The following is a 16,935-nucleotide window of genomic DNA, read 5'->3' on the forward strand; positions in this document are numbered from 1 at the left end:
TACACCCCAGGCCAGTCTCAAACTCACTGTACACCCCAGGCCAGTCTCAAACTCACTGTACACCCCAGGCCAGTCTCAAACTCACTGTACACCCCAGGCCAGTCTCAATCTCACTATACACCCCAGGCCAGTCTCAAACTCAATCTCATGGCAATCCTCTAGCCTCAGCTCCCCAAGTGCAGTGTCACAGGCACACACCAAATGCCCTTCTCCGGCATCTGAGCCACTGAGTCTGCCCTTGCAGCAACTGACACTGCCAGCGTGTTCATTGCTACACTGTATGGCCAACGAAGTCCTTGGTGTGAGAGCTTCCTGCTTACAGAGGAGGAAACTGAGGCTGAGGGAGGTAGTGCAGTCTCAAGGCTGATGCACATGGCCAGGAGCAGATGTGAAATCCACTGCCAGGGCCTCTGCACTTCCAGGTCCTGACTTAAGCATGAAAAGGAAGTGCCTGAGATTTAGCAGGTTGTTAAGGCATGTCCAGCTTTGAAAAGAGATTCAGGGCCAGAAGGGTAGCCCTGTGGGTGAATGGCAATTGCCACCAAGCCTAATGACCTGAGTTTAAGGTGGTGCTAGTTGCCCTCTGACCTCTACATACATTCCATGGCACTGGTGCATGTGAGTATGCACAAATATGCACACACACATACACACATGTGCATGCACACACACGTGCACGCACACACACACACGCACACACACATGCACACGCACATGCACAGCGAGTTCCCGACCATGCAAATGTCTTCCCACTAGCTCCAAATCACGTACCACATCGTTTGCCATCACTTCTGGAGTGCCTCCGGTCTACCATGTTGAATGCTCCGAACACACGTCTGACCATTTGTGTCCACCTCTGGATAGTATGTGCTGTTTGTTCTCTTTGATCAGATGAGGAAACAGGAACCAGAAACATTAAACAATCCGCTCAAGATTGTCCAGCAAATGAAGCTAGTGGAGAATAAAGACCGAGTTTGAGCTCAACCCCAAGGCCAGCATTACTGTTCTTCTTGGATTTATTTTATGATGTAGATATGTTTTCATGAGCATATACTTTTACTCATTCCATGAAAGGCAATGTCTGTCTATTGTTCATTAAGCTTACACTCAGCCACATTTATAGAGACCCTACTGTGCACCAGAACCAGAAGGTTGCAGCCCCTAGGCTTGACCCATGGTAGGACTTTCGGGAGACCTTCTGACTGACTTTGTGCTTCCTCCCCTGGCAGCGGAACTGGATCAGTACGTGTTTCAGGACACCCAACTGGAGGGCCTCAGCAAGGACCTCTTCAGTAAGTCAGGGGATGCTGATAGTGGTCCTGCCTCAGTTTCTTCCTGGCCTGAACAAATGCCTGGCAGCCACAGGTACTCACTGTAGAGACCCTACTGGGGGCTCTGGGATTGTGACATGGGTCTCTGGTGTTTCTCCAAAGTAGAGCACATTGGAGCAGAGGAAGGCTTTGGTGAGAGCATGGAAGTTTCTGGAGAAGAAGCACAGAGACCCCAGAAGAGACGTGAGTGAGCCCCTCCTTGACCTAGTCTGGCCTTTCTCAGATCTAGTCCCTCCTTATCTCTGCAGCTTGCTGTGGTCACAGTTACTCCATTAAGTCCTGTCTGCCTCCTCACCACAACCCCTGCCACTGCTTCCCAGGGAGGAACAGGCATCTCAAGAGCAAAGCTCCCTCCTCCTGGTAGAGTCTCTGTGGGCTGCTTTGGTTCCTGTTCCTCAATGACTTTTGAGTCCCACTTCCCCTTCCCTTGGGGTATCAGATGGAGGGTCTCTTTAAGCAATGGGTGTGGCCTCAGCCAGGATTGGATTGGAATCCTGAATAGCTGTTCATAGGCTATGTGACCTTGGCTAGGTATCTACATCTCTCTGAGCCTCCTGCCCAGTCTCTTGCCTACTTAGTCTGTCCTCATCTAATGGTCATGGGTGCTTCGCCATAGAGATTATGGCATCCCTGCTTGGCTGACCCTCCAGCTGTCACAGGATACATTCTGAGAGGACTGTGTGCGCCATCCTTCCTCTTCTTCTGGCTCACGGAGAGACACTACATTGGCTACACTCTTTTCCCATGCTGCAGCCCATGCAGACTGCCACATTGTCCATCTTCCTGAAGCACTTCCTCTCTTCCCATAGTTAGGTCCTTCCAAACCATTAGTCCACTCCATCCAGGAAGCCCTCCCTGACCACTCATCCACATAAAGTCACTGTCTTATTCACGTTTATCTCTCTTTTAGTGTGTTTATTTTATGTATATGAGTGTTTTGCCTGCATGCATGTCTGTGTACCACGTGAGTGTTTGATGCCTACAAAGGCCAGAAGAGGGGGATGGTACTCTGAGATATCTCTCCAGTTTATGTTTATTTCTTGTGTGAGGTTGGTGTGTGTGTGTGTGCATGAGCGCGTGAGTGTTGTGGGGATGAAGCCCAGGCCTTTGGAATGCTACACAAACACTCTACACTGATTTGCAACCCCAGACCTTGCACATCTATTTACTGCTGGGCATGGGAATCTGGTGTGTGCTGTAATCTAGCGTGCTAAGAATGGGCAGTGGGAGAGTTTGCCTCCAGCCCATCCCTTCCTTAGCACTTCCCCCTGAAGGCAGTTTGTGTCCACCTCTCCCTTTGAACCTTGTCAGAAATACTCTTATCACCTGCTCCACCCCACCACACATACAAACATACATATGAACATACACTTACATATATGCACAATATATACACACATGTACATATGCATATACACACAAGCATATGTACATGTATACAAATACACACATACATATGCACACACTATTTCACTCTCTGCCCTTACCATGTCTTGGAGGGCATTTCCAGATTGCTGTTGGAGAACACAAGGATCTGTCTCCAGAACGCCCCTCCCACTTCTTCTCCTCCTCTTCTCTCTTTTCTTCTCTTCCTTCCTCTTTGCAAATTTCTTTCTTCATTATTATTGTGTGTGTGGGCACATACATGCTATATGATCATGTCCATGTCAGACAGCTTTGCAGAGTCAGTTCTGTCTTTTCACCTTCACGTGAACTAGGGGATTGAACTCGGGTCTCTGGGCTGCGTTACAAGTATTGTACCCTCTGAGCCACTTCACAGGCCCCTCCACTCTCTTTCCTTTTGCCCTTTCTCTCCCTCTTCCCTTCCTTTCTCTCTTCCTTTCTTCCCTACACCCAACCTTCCTCCCTTCCTCCCTTCCTGCCTCCTCGCCTTCTTCTCTCCCCCTGTTCCTCCATTCTTTCATCCCTATGTCCCTTCCTCCCTCTCTGCCTCTACACTGAGCTAAGGTATGAGTCCCTCTGTGAGCAAGCATATCTCCCCTCTTCTTGAATTCCATAGTTAATATTGGGACCCATGTGCCTTGAGCTGCTTCATCCATTGGTAGATTCCTTGACCCATCTACCCATCTCCTTTTGGCGCCTTCCTAGTAAATTACAGCCTATGATTCCCCTTGCCACATACCCTCCAGCATCCTGACTCTTTCACATCTGGCCCAAGCTGGATCCTTGGGTGGCTGCCCCACAGTTGGCTGCACAGGTCTCTTGTGGAGGGACATGGTTTTTGCCACTGATCTGTTAAGACATTCTCTGCTTTTCACTGTTGTCTGCAAGTGGACAAGTGCTTGCAAAGGTATCGCATCCATAGAGAGCATTAGAGCTCTCTGGCAGGCTATGGGGGCAACCTGGGCAGAGCCCAGAGCAGCGGGCTCTAACCTCACCTGATCTGTGACTTTGTGCCTCTGCCTGTCCTCTCCTCTCACCTACCTGCTGAGATTCTTGTAGCTGAGACTTGGGCTCAAGCAAGAACTGGCCAACACCCTGAGGAATAGGGAGGAGGAAGTGGGGCACAGTACTTCAAATCCTCAGGCAAGGTCACATGACCTGTAGAGAACCAAGAAAGTCCCATGGCTGGGCACATCCCAACCCAGGGTCACTGATCTCAGGGTTCTCTCTGCAGGCTCCACAGAAGAGCACCCTACGGATTCCAAGCACAGGAAGCTAGGTGAGATGGGCATATGATCCAGAGAGCCACTTTTGGGGGAGCATAGGCCTCCTCAAATGTAGCACAAGCAGGCATTGAACACCAGGAATCGGGGTTGGGAGTAGTTTGGGGGTATAATGTGTGCCTATTGCGAACAAGGCCCTAAGTTGTATTCTAGCATCATGGAAGAAGAAAAAAAGAAGGAGGGGACAGAGGGAAGAAGGGGGAAGAGAGAGAAAAAGGAAGAGAGGCTAGAAGGAAGGAAAATTCGAAGAGAGAGACCAAGGGAGAGAGGGAAGGAAATAGCTCGGAGAAATGAAGTCACCTGCCTAAGATCACACAGCTATGAGGGAGGGAGGGAGGAACAAACACAGATGGTGATTCCTCAGCTGCGCTGTGGTAGGAGGCTCATCTTCCGTCCCCTCCAAACCTCTCTCCTACTAGCTTCCATGGATCCCCCAAGATGATCGAGAGGTAGCTTCAGTCCTTAGGGAGTCCCACCCTGATGAGGGAGCAGGACCCATCCCATCTCACAGCTCACAGCTCTCCCATTCAGTAGAAAAGAAGGCTGTGTCCACCCTCATGGAAGCACGTGGTACTGCTCCTATCCATTGGACAGAAGCTGGAGGCTGAGGGTGGCGCTTAGTCTCCCAAGGGTTTAGGGACCTGCTGTCTCCGGGTGGGAGGGGCCGGAGTTATGGGCCAAGTCATAGGTTTCTTGTGTTAGGTTTCTAGGGAGGCCCCAAAGCCCAGCCACAAGGAAAGGCTGGGTATTGTTGGCATAGATCAACAGTTGAGCAACCCAGCTACTTGAGGTCAGAGGGGGACAGGCATTTCCTTCAACTCCCAAGAGAGAGATTCTTGCTGTCCTGGAGGCCTACCCCATTCCAGGTGTCCATCCAGCCTCTAACCCACCCCTTTCTCACAGCCGAGCCCTCTTCCGTGCCCATATTGACTGGCAGCTTCCTGATGGGGCCAGCAAGCCTCTCCGCCATGCCTTATTTATCACCTGCTCTATCCAGTCAAGAGCCAGTGTCCAGCCATTTATACCTGGAGGAAGCTGTTCAGACATCCGGTATGTTGAGGAGAAGATGTGAGAAATGAGAGCCCCTTGGGAGGGAGCTGAATGTTTACCCCACATCACTAAACAGAAGTACAAAAATGGGTGCTGTGGATGGTCCCCACTCACTGCCTCTGTCTCCTGCAGGGCCCTCCTCTAGGTCCTCACTGAACTGTCTGGATCTCCCCATTGGACACATCCAGCTTCTTCCCACTCTGCCCCAGGGACTTTTGCAAATCTCAGGGGCTGGCACAGGTCTCTCCAGTGTTCTGATCTACCATGGTGAGTATACAAGCTAGTATCGCAGCTGAGGGTCTCTCCTTCCTCCCTTCCCGACCTACTCTCCCCTGCAGGCACTTGGAATTGTAACACAGCACCTAGTCATGAATCCTCCCTCCCCACAACACCTTCCTCTATACTCATTTCCTCCAAAGTCAAGGTGGTCTGCATAGGTGACCAGACTCACAGGCTTCTGTGTCACTATTTCCTCTTGGCTTAGTTTATCCAAAAAAAAAAAAAAGTTCAAAAAGATTTTGTTTTAATTGTGTATGTGCACATACACATGAGAATGCTTTACTGCAGTTCCTGAAGAAGTCACTGGCGACTTCTCTCTGGAGCTGGAGTTACAGGTTGTTGTGAGCATCCTAACATGGATTCTGGGAGCCAAACTCAGGACCTCCGGATAAGTAGTACTTGCACTTTGCCACTGAGCTATCTCTCCAGCCCTGAAACAAACAAGCAAGCAGCCTCAGCTTTACTTTTAAACTCAGTGACACTCATTATGAAGCCAAACAATAAGAGACTCCAGAGTTAACTGTCTCCTTGCCCCTCTTCAGTGTGCTGTGGGCAGTCTTTTGTGCATCCTTGCATGGCTCTCTCTAATTTGCCTTTTCTCTGATCAGCTAAATGGTGCCTGTTGACACACCATACTGAGGCTTCCAATAAGCCCTGGGAAGGCATGTCTGGACTCTCAGGGATGAGGATGGTTCCACTACAATCCACAAGCTCCTTTTAGGGTTGCATGACTGTTTCTATTTAAGATAATGGTGTCCCAGAATTAAGGGAGCAACTTCTAACGTGTAGGAGTGCCAGGAAGCATCTGTCCTGAGCGCCCTGTGAGCTGACTATGTCCACTCCACAGATGGGAGCTGGATGTAGCTTGGGGTTCCCTCCCCAGTTTCACCCTGAAATGCCTTCACTAGGAGGTTTCCTCTCTCTCCAAACTCACCAAACAGTCACCTCAACAGCAGGAGGAGATCATTTATTCTGGAGCCGGATGGGAGAGACTATTGCCAGGAACACAGATTTACGATGCCCCAAATGCCTCAATGCAGCGTGACAACAGCTAAATGAACTTTTAATAGTAACAGAACAAAGAGAGTTATAAGCCAGGTCATCTTTCAGATGAATTAGTAGAAACCCCAGGCAGGTTACAGCAAGGTAGGGTACCTCTGCTGGAGTCCTCGGATGCTATCTTCTGCCATTCTTAGCCTTTGAGTGGGTGGAAAAGGCATCTCCTGGTACATTGCCAAAAGGATTTTTTACCTGAAGTCTTAAGGATGCTAGGCCAAACAGAGAGGTAGGCAATTAATGTCTATGAGGGTGGGTGCTAAAGACACCCCAAGACAATTTGGCTCTGGACCTGCAACTTTGCAGCCACAGAAGCTCTAGTTATTCAGTCGATGCAGCACCCCCACCCTGGGAAAGTCAGTTCACACTCCACAGTGTGGCTGGAGTGGAGTGATCCAGCACTCTCCTGGATGAGTCCCTAATGGTTTTTATGCTCCTCTTTTCCTTCCATACAGGTGAGATGCCCCAAGTCAACCAAGCAGTCCCTTCAGGCAGCCCCACTGTCCCCAGCCTCCCCAAATCCCCAGGGCGGCCGGGCTCCACCAGCCCCTTTGCACCATCTGCAGCTGACCTGCCCAGTATGCCTGAACCTGCGCTCACCTCCCGTGTTAATGAGACGGGTGAGGACCGGGACTCTAAAAAAGGCTTTGAAACCAGGACAGAGGGCTTGGGGCAGGGTATTTCTCAGTCAGTCAGAGCTGCCTGAAGAGGTGGGCAAGCCACATTCATGGGTGACTGGTCATGAGGGAGGGTGTGTGAGGTCTGGTGAAGCAGGGAGTGTGACTGAGGGTTGGGTGACAACTGGAACATGTCTGTCCATCCAAGCAGAGCCACAAGCCACAGACCTCCTGTTGATCTTTAGGGTGTAAGAGCACACCCAGCCTGATTGGGCCTTCTAAAGCTGGAAGCCCAGGCTTTATTGAATCCCATACTTTTAAATTTTGCTTTTCTTTGTTTGGAGACAGGGTCTTGCTGTACATCCTCAGCTGGCCTGCAACTCAGTATGTGCCTATTAGTCTGACTCTAAACTTGCAAAAATCCCCCTACCTCACCCCCTGAAGGCTGGGATTACAGATACTACAGTGCCTGGCTTGCAGTGATCTTTAAAACACTGGTTAAAAGGTGTTTGTTTGTAAGTACAGCTGGCTAAAATAAGGATCTCATTTACAGTTGAGCTGCCTTCTTGTGACCTGGCCTTGGAGGCTCAGGCACGTGGTTCTGTCCTCTGGATGCCCCTAATACTGGCAGGAGTCCATGGGGACACTCAAGACTCTGATTGACATTTGTTTCTCTATCCTCAGAGGACACAACATCCCCCTCCCCATGCCAGGAAGGTCCTGAGTCTTCCATCAAGCTTCCAAAATGGCCGGGTGAGTTACTATTGAGCCCCTCTGTCCTGGAGACCTGATACAAAAAGCTTCACCCATGCAATACTTAGCCAGCCCCTCGTCAGCGCACTTGCTCGTTCATTTATTACTTATTCTTTCATTCATCGCCCAATTGATTTCCCCACTGTTGCAGCATCTGCTCAGCCACCCAAGCAGTAGTACGCAGGACATAAGTCCCTATTCCTAGGAGTCACCTGTGGGAACTGAGCTTGCCTTGTGAGGGAGAGGACAGAAGAGGAGAGAGTAAGTGAGCGGGTGAAGGAAGTGTGGGGTAGTAGAAGGGAAGGATTGCCAGGGGAAGTGAGAGAAAGCTAAGCCACTGGACGGTTTTTCCAGGTCCACCCCTAAGCTTTGCATTAATACCTTTCCAGTTCCTGCATCACCCCCATTTCACAGATGAACTGTCCCGAAGCATAGTGGGGCATACAGATGTTCGTGGCCACACAAACAGAGGAGGCAGGATTTGACTCAGACACATGGGCTCCCAAGTTTTAGCTCTTTTCTTTGCTGTTGACATTATTTGTTCAGAGACAGACTCTTGCTATGTAGCTCCCACCCTTGACCTGACTGTATCTCATGCTGGCCTTGAACTCACATCCCTACTGTCTCAGTCTCCTGAGCACTAAGATTATAGGTGTGCAACACCATGCCCACTGCCTTCGTCTTCCTTTCTTCCTTTTCTCCTATTCTCTTTCTTTCTTTCCAACTTGCTATGTAGTTAAGGAAAACTTTGAATTTCTGTCTATATGCCCCAATTCCAGGGATTATAGGCATGTACTACCACATTCATGGTTTTGAAACCCAGGGCTTCGTACTCACAAGGCAAATACTCTACCAACAGCTAAAGCCTCACCAGTTCCACTGTCTTTTCAAAGACCTTGAATTATAAGTATTTATTTGTTTTTTTATTCAGTGTGTGTACATATGTGTGTATATATGTGTGCACGTGTCCGTGCATAGTACACACGTAAGAGAATGCCTTGCAGGAGTCGGTTCTCTCCTTCCACCATGAGGCGCCAGGGGTGGAACTCAGGTTTGCAGGTTTAGCAGGAAGTACATCATTGTTAAAATGATGGATTTCATCCTGACAATTTCATACGTATATAAAAAGTATTTTATTTGTACTCACACCCTTATCATCTGCTGTTCCATTTCCTTCTTTCCCAGTGGTCCCCTTCCTGCCACTTAATGCTCTTACTTCTATTTTCATGCCCCCTACACACACACACACACACACACACACACACACACACACACATATACACACATACATATATGCATATATATTATCTATATCTATGTATCTGTCTGTGTGTGTATTTCTAGGCTCCACATATGAAAGGAAACATGTGATATATGTCTTTCTGAGCCTGGCTCATCTCACCTAACATGATGAATCCACAAATAACCAGTTCTCCTTCCAAACCCCATATGGATGAGTTGCCCAGCCTAGTGGTAACTGAAGGGGCTGGGGAGCAGTTTAGTGGTAGAAGAAGTGCCCTGAAAGCTGGACACCCTGGGTTTCATCCACAGTAACCATCCTTCCCCCAGACACACACACACCACAGAGTAGCCAGATATAGTTGAGTTAGAGGTCATCCTGGGCTACAGAGTAAGATTCTGAATCAAAAGCTACAAAAGGGTTTGGGACTGTAGCTCAGCCGGTGGCCTGTAGCCCAGCTGGTGGCCTGCTCTAGCATAAATAAAGGCCTGGGTTCAACCCCAAGACCACAACACTAAGGAGGTGGAAGCAGGAAGATCAGAAGTTCAAGGTCATCTCAGCTATTAAGTGAGTTCAAGAGCAGTCTGGGTTATATGAGCCCCCATCTCATCAATAATTTAAAAGCAGAAAGAAATGGATAAAGAGAGAAAATTAATGGGTGTGGATGAGTGAATGGGCTGCTGACTGGAAACTGAGCAGTGGATGGGAAACTGAGCAGTGAGGCTCTGGCCACCTCCCCTCTCCCAACCCCCACTCCGCTAACTCTCTGGCTCACCCTTGGCTTTCCCAGAGTCTGTGGAGCGGTTCCAGCACTCCCTGCAGGACAAGTACCAGGTGGAGCCTGAGAGCCTGAGCAGTCCCCTGGTAGCCATGGAGCTGGTACGGGCCAGGTTGGAGAGAGGCAGCAACAAGAGCCAGGAAAGGGAGCTAGCCACTCCAGACTGGACAGAGCGCCAGCTAGCCCAAAGTGGCCTAGCTGAGGTGCTTGTTGGCAGCCGCCGGTGGTCACGAGAGACACAGGTGGTCGCTGTGCTGGGCAAGGCTGGCCAAGGCAAGAGCCACTGGGCCCGGATGGTGAGTCAGACCTGGGCCCGTGGCCAGTTGCCACAATATGACTTTGTCTTCTATGTCCCATGTCACTACTTGGATCGTCCAGGCAACTCTTACTACCTGCGTGATCTGCTCTGTCCCCCAAGCCTGCAGCCACTGGTCATGGATGATGAGGTCTTAGGTCACATCGTGAGGCAACCGGACCGTGTCCTGCTCATTCTAGATGCTTTTGAGGAGCTAGAGGCCCAAGATGGTCTCCTGCACGGACCATGTGGACCTCTGCCCCCAGAGCCCTGCTCCTTCCGGGGACTGCTAGCTGGGCTGTTCCAGCGGAAGCTGCTGCGTGGCTGTACCCTGCTCCTCACTGCCCGGCCCCGGGGCCGTTTGGCTCAGAGCCTGAGCAAGGCAGATGCCATCTTCGAAGTGCCCAGCTTTTCTATTAAACAGGCCCAGACTTATATGAGGCACTACTTTGAGAACTCAGGGACAGCAGAGGACCAAGACAAGGCCCTGGGCCTCCTGGAGCGCCAGCCTTTTCTCCTCACCCACAGTCACAGTCCTGCTCTGTGCAGGGCTGTGTGCCAGCTCTCCAAGGCCCTGCTGGAACAGGGCACAGAGGCCCAGCTGCCTGGTACACTTACAGGACTCTATGTCAGCCTGCTAGGCCCTGCAGTCCGAGACAGTCCTCCGGGGGCCTTAACTGAGCTGGCCAAGCTGGCCTGGGAGCTGGGCCGCAGACACCAAAGCACCTTGCAAGAGACCCAGTTACTATCCGTGGAGGTGAGGACCTGGGCAGTGACCCAAGGCTTGGTGCAGCCCACTCTGGGGACCACAGAGGACCAGCTGGCCTTCTCTAGTTTTCTGCTACAGTGCTTCCTGGGTGCTGTGTGGCTGGCACAGTGTGATGAAATCAGAGACAAGGAGCTGCCACAGTACCTGGCCTTGACCCCAAGGAAGAAGAGACCCTATGACAACTGGCTGGAGGGTGTACCACGGTTTCTGGCTGGATTGGTTTTCCAGCCTCGAACCCACTGCCTGGGAGCGCTGGTGGAGCCTGCAATGACAGAAAAGAAACGGAAAGTTCTTACCAGGTACCTGAAGCGCCTACAGCTGGGGACGCTGCGGGCCAGCCGACTGCTGGAGCTGCTACATTGTGCCCATGAGACACAGGATCCTGGGATTTGGGAGCATGTAACACACCAGCTCCCTGAGTATCTCTCCTTCCTGGGCACCCGGCTTACACCCCCAGATGTGCACATGCTGGGCAGGGCCCTAGAGACAGCCAGCCAGGACTTCTCCCTGGACCTTCGTCAGACTGGCATTGAGCCCTCTGGACTGGGGAACCTCGTGGGACTGAGCCGTGTCACCAGTTTCAGGTGTGGGCAGGACAAAGGGCAGACATGGACTGTAGCTCTGGGGACCCCTATCCTATGAGCACAGCGTCAGATGGGCAGGACAGTCCCCTCCACTTTTAAGATGACAATGCTGGGGGTCAGAGATGTTCTAACCAATATTTGAATGCCTGCCACGCACCAGGCTCTGGAACACATTTACAGTCTCAGCCTCGTCCACGTCCAGACTGTACCCATCCTTCAGTTGCCACCACGTGCCACCATTTTCTCATGCTCAGAGATATGGCCCCTGTGCGTCTCTGCCTCAGCCTCCTCTTTCTCTCTGCTCTTTGTATTCAGGCGGCAGAGCAGCCTTCCCAGAATGAGAGTGAGGTCAGGTTCCAGGGGTGCCCGCGGCCCTGCAAGGACACCCTGCACCTCGAATGGGCTCTGAATTCTCTCAGTGGACTCATTCAAGTCCATTTTGCAGTTTACTTGAGCACTTCAGGGTCTCTCCAGAAAAACTTCCTCCCATGTTCCCGATAAACAGATTCTACTCAAGTTATGAGGTCTGTCACAGGTATGCCTGGAATTTAGCGCTGAGCTTCCTGGCAGTCAGAGAAAAAGTGGGCCTTTTCAAAAAAGGTAAAGCAATAAGGGCCTGTGAGGTCACTGGAGGTGGAGATCAAGCTAAGAAAGGAAAGGATCTGAGGAGATAGGCGGTTCCTTCATGGAGCCACACCCCTGTTGTATAGCCCGGCCACTGTGCCTAGGTCTGAGGCCCTCCCTCCACAGGGCCTCCTTGAGTGACACTATGGTGCTATGGGAGTCCCTACGGCAGCAGGAAGAGTCCCAGCTACTCCAGGCAGCAGAGGAGAAATTCACCATTGAGCCATTCAAGGCCAAGTCTCCCAAGGATGTGGAAGACCTGGACAGCTTGGTGCAGACCCTGAGGTGAGAAGGCAGGGGGTAGGAGGTGGCTCCAGGCTATGTGGGTGGGCTGCATCTGTCCCATGCATGTCCTGTCCATAGAGCTGTCCAGTGCCCTGACTCTTGGTTTGGCCACCCAGGCCCTCTGCTGCAGTCCACCCAGACAGGGACCCAGATTTTGCCCTTTGCCCCATTCAAAGCCAGGCCCTTGGCTAAAGCTAAGGAAACATCACCTGCTGGGGATTAACAAGGATCCCATCAGCATCTGCTAACTGAAGGGACCCTCGCAGCCTCTCACGCAACCTGGTTCCATTTCAGCCATAATAGAGCCAAGGTACAGAGAACAAAGAAGAGGGGATACAGCATCGCCTAAGACCTAGGTATTGCTGAGTGCCTGTCTTTCTCTCTCTGGACCTCACACATGCTAGGCAAGTTCTCTATCACTGAGCTAATCTCCACTTTTAGTTTTTATTTAGAGATAGGGTGTTACTAAAAGTTGTTCAGTCAGGCTGGCCTGGGATTGGATATGTAGTTGAAGCTGGCCTCCTATTTATGATCCTCCTCTCACCCTCTCAAATGACTGGTAATCAACAGGCTCACACCACTCTGCCTGGCCCTAAGTCTCTTCTTTTAAAAGTGTTTTATTTTTAATTATGTGTGTACATGTGTGTCTGAGTGCCTTTGAGGGCAGAAGAGGGCATCAACATCCTTTAGAACTGGAGTTACAGGCAGCTATGAGCCAAACTCCAGTTCTCTGCAAGAGCAATACAAACTCAACCACTGAGCTGTCTCTCCAGCCCCCTAAAGTCATTCTTTTCAGTGGAGGATCAACAACAGCTCCCAAGGAAGACAGTTTTGGAGGTACACCCATGGGGCTACCCCCACTTACTGAAGCCCTTTCTCTGTAGGCTGAGAAACCCCTCGGAGGATGCAGCTCCAGATCTTCCTGCCATCCGGGACCTTAAGAAGCTAGAGTTTGCGTAAGTGAAGGGTGGACAGTTGCCTCGGTAACCCAAGGTTGTTTCTGCCATCTTAGCTGGTCTGGGGCCAGAGGCGTGGTGAGTGTGGCTGGGCAGAGCCAGGATGATTCCTGCCCTCTCAGTTACCACTGGGAAAGCAGCGTCTGTTGCTGGGTGTGACCTGTCTTGGTGAGTGCAGGAGATGCTCAGAAGAGCAGAGAACTGGCACCTTTACAGGACAACACTCATGTACACCACCCCATATACAATGCACACACTTACATGTTCACACACTCACATGCACACATATAACACACTCACACACTTGTGCACGCATGCCTTGCACACACGCATGCACTCACAACTCACAAACATATAACACAGATGCCTTACACACACACTCACATACATACATATAACATACACAACATACACACACATACACAGGCTGACAAGCACACATATAACACACACATTTGCACACACACATGCCTCACACACATTCACATACACACATAACATACACACATGTGTGCACTAAGACACACATGCATGTGAACATACACACTTACACACATGTGCATTCACACCCAGGAGTTCCTCTTTATTCACTCATAAAAGCTCTTTGAGGAGCAGAGGCTGCCATCTATGATGAACATGTGCCAGCAAATTCCCTTGCAGGGTGGGCTGGGGACTTCCTGGAGGAGGTCACATCATCACAGAGCTTGAGAAATTAAGAATGAGCTCACAGGGGCTGGAGAGGAAGTCTTGAAGGAATGCCAGTATGCCTAGACCACAACCTCGCATAGAAGGGTGTCCCCAGGACCTCAGTTTTGGTCTTTTCCCTGCTGAACTAGGAATTGCATCCTCTTCCTATGCCTGGGCTGATCGCTCCCCTGGCCATATGTACTCCCCCAGGGAATGCAGAGCCTAGCCACTGCCCTTTTAATTCAGGCATCCTCACTGTCTGCAGGGACTGGGCCCAGCCTGGGTGCTGAGTAGACTTACTAGGGTTCCCAGTCATGTGCATGCTCAGACCCCACCCTGCCTCAGACTTGCTCCTCTGGGTGATCCTTCTTGAGAAATTCGGCAGTCTAACTCCAGTGAGCTAGGGTCCAGCTTGCCTAGGTTTGGTCTAATTGGGCACTGAGAGTCTCAGCAAACTGGGACAGTTGGTCCCCCAGCCTATGCAGCCAGGCCTGGGAGCCACCTCCATGAGCATTGCCACCAGGGTAGAAGGAACAGATGATGAAGCGCAATAGGTTCTAGGGAATCTAGGTTATGACAGGGCCAGAACATGGGCCCTGAAGAGCCCCGAGAGTTATATTTAGCCTGACCGCCTGTGCAGCTCGTCCCTGCAATGCTGAGGATTGAGCCCAGCACCTTGTACATACTAGGCTAGCATTCTACCACTGAGCTATATCCCCAACCCATATTTGCCTGTTTGCTTATTTATTTATTTTTTAGAGTTTCATGTATTCCATGCTGACTTCAAACTTGCTATATAGCCAGGTCAAGCTGTATAACCTTTAACTTCTAACCCTGCTGCCTCTCCCTCCCAAATGCAGGGGTTATAGGCACACTCCACCGCACACGCTTAGGCAGAACAAGGCATAGAACCTAGGGCTTTGTGCATGCTAAGCTAGCACTCTGCCAATTCAGCTACATTCCCAACTCATGTGCTTCTTATTTTGAAAAGGGGTTTTAATATTGAGCCCAGTCTAGCCTTGAACGTTTGCTTCTCCTTGCCTCAGCCTTGCCAAGTGCCCAGCATTGAAGGTGCGCACTCCACCACCGGCTGTTACACAGCTTCTCAGATGCAAAGCATTTCCACCCCGTTATCTGAGACAGCTGGAGGAGGGCACCGCTATGCTCCCTCATTTACAAATGGGCATAATGAGACCTGAGAGACGGCATGGTTTGTTCAAAGTTATAAGCACCAGGTTAGTGGTGTTAGTCGACTAACAAGCTCTGTCGCTGGTTTGGTCCTGTTAGAGAGGAGATCCAACCAGTCAGGTGTGGTGGCACACACCTGTAACACCAGCACTTAGAGACCTAAGATGGGAAGATAACAGTCTAAGGCCACTCAGAACCACACAGAGAACCCTTGTCACAAAACAAGCCACCCATAAGATCCCCAGAGCCTTTTACAGAAAGTCTCCTTCATGGGAAGAGCTGCCCAGGAAGAGAGTCAGTGGGCAGATTTGGAAACTGAGGCTAGGGGACGTTAGAGATGTGCCTGCAGTCCCAGCTGGTCACCCACTCGCTGCCAGCTCCTCTGCACCCCCACAGATAATCAAGCCCCTTTTGTTTTCAACAGAACATAAAATGCCAAATTTGTAAAGAGGTAAAAAATATTGCTGAAAAGAGGAAATGTCTGAAGACAGCCGCAGGGTGCTTTCTGGCTTTGAATTATTTTCAGCTTAAAAAGTCCCTCCCTGGAGGTCGGAACTGCGCTCTGGGTACTGGAGGTTACGGAGTGGAACAGGCTAGGGCCAGACCAACAGCCACCTACAGACTGGAAGCCCCAAGACGGTTCTGAGGAAGAAAGGAAGGAAACAAAAGACTATTTTGGGTGTCCCCCACCCTGCCGAGCTCTTTGGCTGTCTGATCATCCACTTGAAAACCCCACATGTATGTGAGGTGCAGGTGGACATATGCCACTTCCTAGTGTACATAAAGCACTGGTTCAATCCCCAGCATGACCTACCTGGTGGCATACACCTGCTGTCCCAGCACCTGAAGGTAGAGGCAGAGAAGCAAGTTGGAGGCTTAAGCTAGAGAGCTCCTCAGGCAGGCTCAGATCCTCGGCACTCCTCTCCCATCTCCCCGCCATTGTCTTCCTGAGTCCCAGCCTACCCTATGCTCCTCCTCCTGAAATGAGATTCAGCCCCAGGCCTTAGCCAAGGCAGCACCTCTGCCCTGACTACTTTTCCTTACACAGCAGATCTACCCAGGCCCATGACATTGTGTTTGCTTATTTGTTTAGATATATGGATGTGCATGCATGCCTTGGTGTGCCTGTGGACACTTTGCAGCAGTTAGTTCTCTCTGTCATGCCAGTCTCGGGCCCCAGTGCAGACCCCTTGACCCACTGACTGTGTATCTCAGGGTTCTAAACTCCTGCACCATGAGTTTGTAGCATTTCTTATCTCACAGACTAGAGCCTGGCTAATCCCTGTGATTATCTCTCCCCCCATGCAGGTGGGAACTTCTTTTGCCCAGGGCTTTCTTGCCTTGGCCTGGCACCTGGCAGACAAGCAGTGAGATCAGGTGATGGGTGAAGAGAGGCTGGCCTTTTTATTTCTGACAGCCTCCTGAGATCCATACAGAAGGACCCAAGATCCAAGGGATCACAGGGGACCCCAGCACCAAGGCTGAACCAGCTCTGAACTATGGCCTTTCCTGAAAGCTGGAGGTTCCAGAGTGTGGGCCCCAGACATGGAGGACATTCCATAATGAATTTACGTTACTATGTACAGTAATCTCTTGATGTTCACAAGTATGTTCATTTAAACAAACAAATCTTAAGTGGTGGTGTGCCTGTCAGCTTAGTACTCAGGGAGCTGAGGCAGGAGGATGATGATTTCAAGGCCAGCCTGGGGAGGGAGGGAGGGAGAGAGAGAGAGAGAGAGAGAGAGAGAGAGAGAGA

The 16,935-nt window shown here is 50.7% G+C and overlaps 1 protein-coding gene across 2 annotated transcripts in view; it reads left to right on the forward strand.

Moving 5' to 3' along the window:
• The window catches only part of Ciita (class II major histocompatibility complex transactivator), a 51,315-nt gene that overhangs the window by 23,594 nt on the left and 10,786 nt on the right, over window positions 1–16,935 (forward strand). The window contains exons 4-12 of one of the 2 annotated variants that reach the window (XM_005349302.2): window positions 1,230–1,292; window positions 1,434–1,514; window positions 3,970–4,014; window positions 5,201–5,335; window positions 6,859–7,023; window positions 7,705–7,773; window positions 9,804–11,439; window positions 12,190–12,348; window positions 13,233–13,304. In XM_005349302.2, the coding sequence (XP_005349359.1) occupies window positions 1,230–1,292; window positions 1,434–1,514; window positions 3,970–4,014; window positions 5,201–5,335; window positions 6,859–7,023; window positions 7,705–7,773; window positions 9,804–11,439; window positions 12,190–12,348; window positions 13,233–13,304 (2,425 nt within the window). The remainder of the gene's footprint in view (window positions 1–1,229; window positions 1,293–1,433; window positions 1,515–3,969; window positions 4,015–5,200; window positions 5,336–6,858; window positions 7,024–7,704; window positions 7,774–9,803; window positions 11,440–12,189; window positions 12,349–13,232; window positions 13,305–16,935) is intronic. The other variant, XM_005349303.2, reaches the window with a different exon arrangement.

Source organism: Microtus ochrogaster, chromosome 7 (assembly GCF_000317375.1).
Source record: "Microtus ochrogaster isolate Prairie Vole_2 chromosome 7, MicOch1.0, whole genome shotgun sequence".
Classification (NCBI taxonomy): Eukaryota; Metazoa; Chordata; class Mammalia; order Rodentia; family Cricetidae; genus Microtus; species Microtus ochrogaster.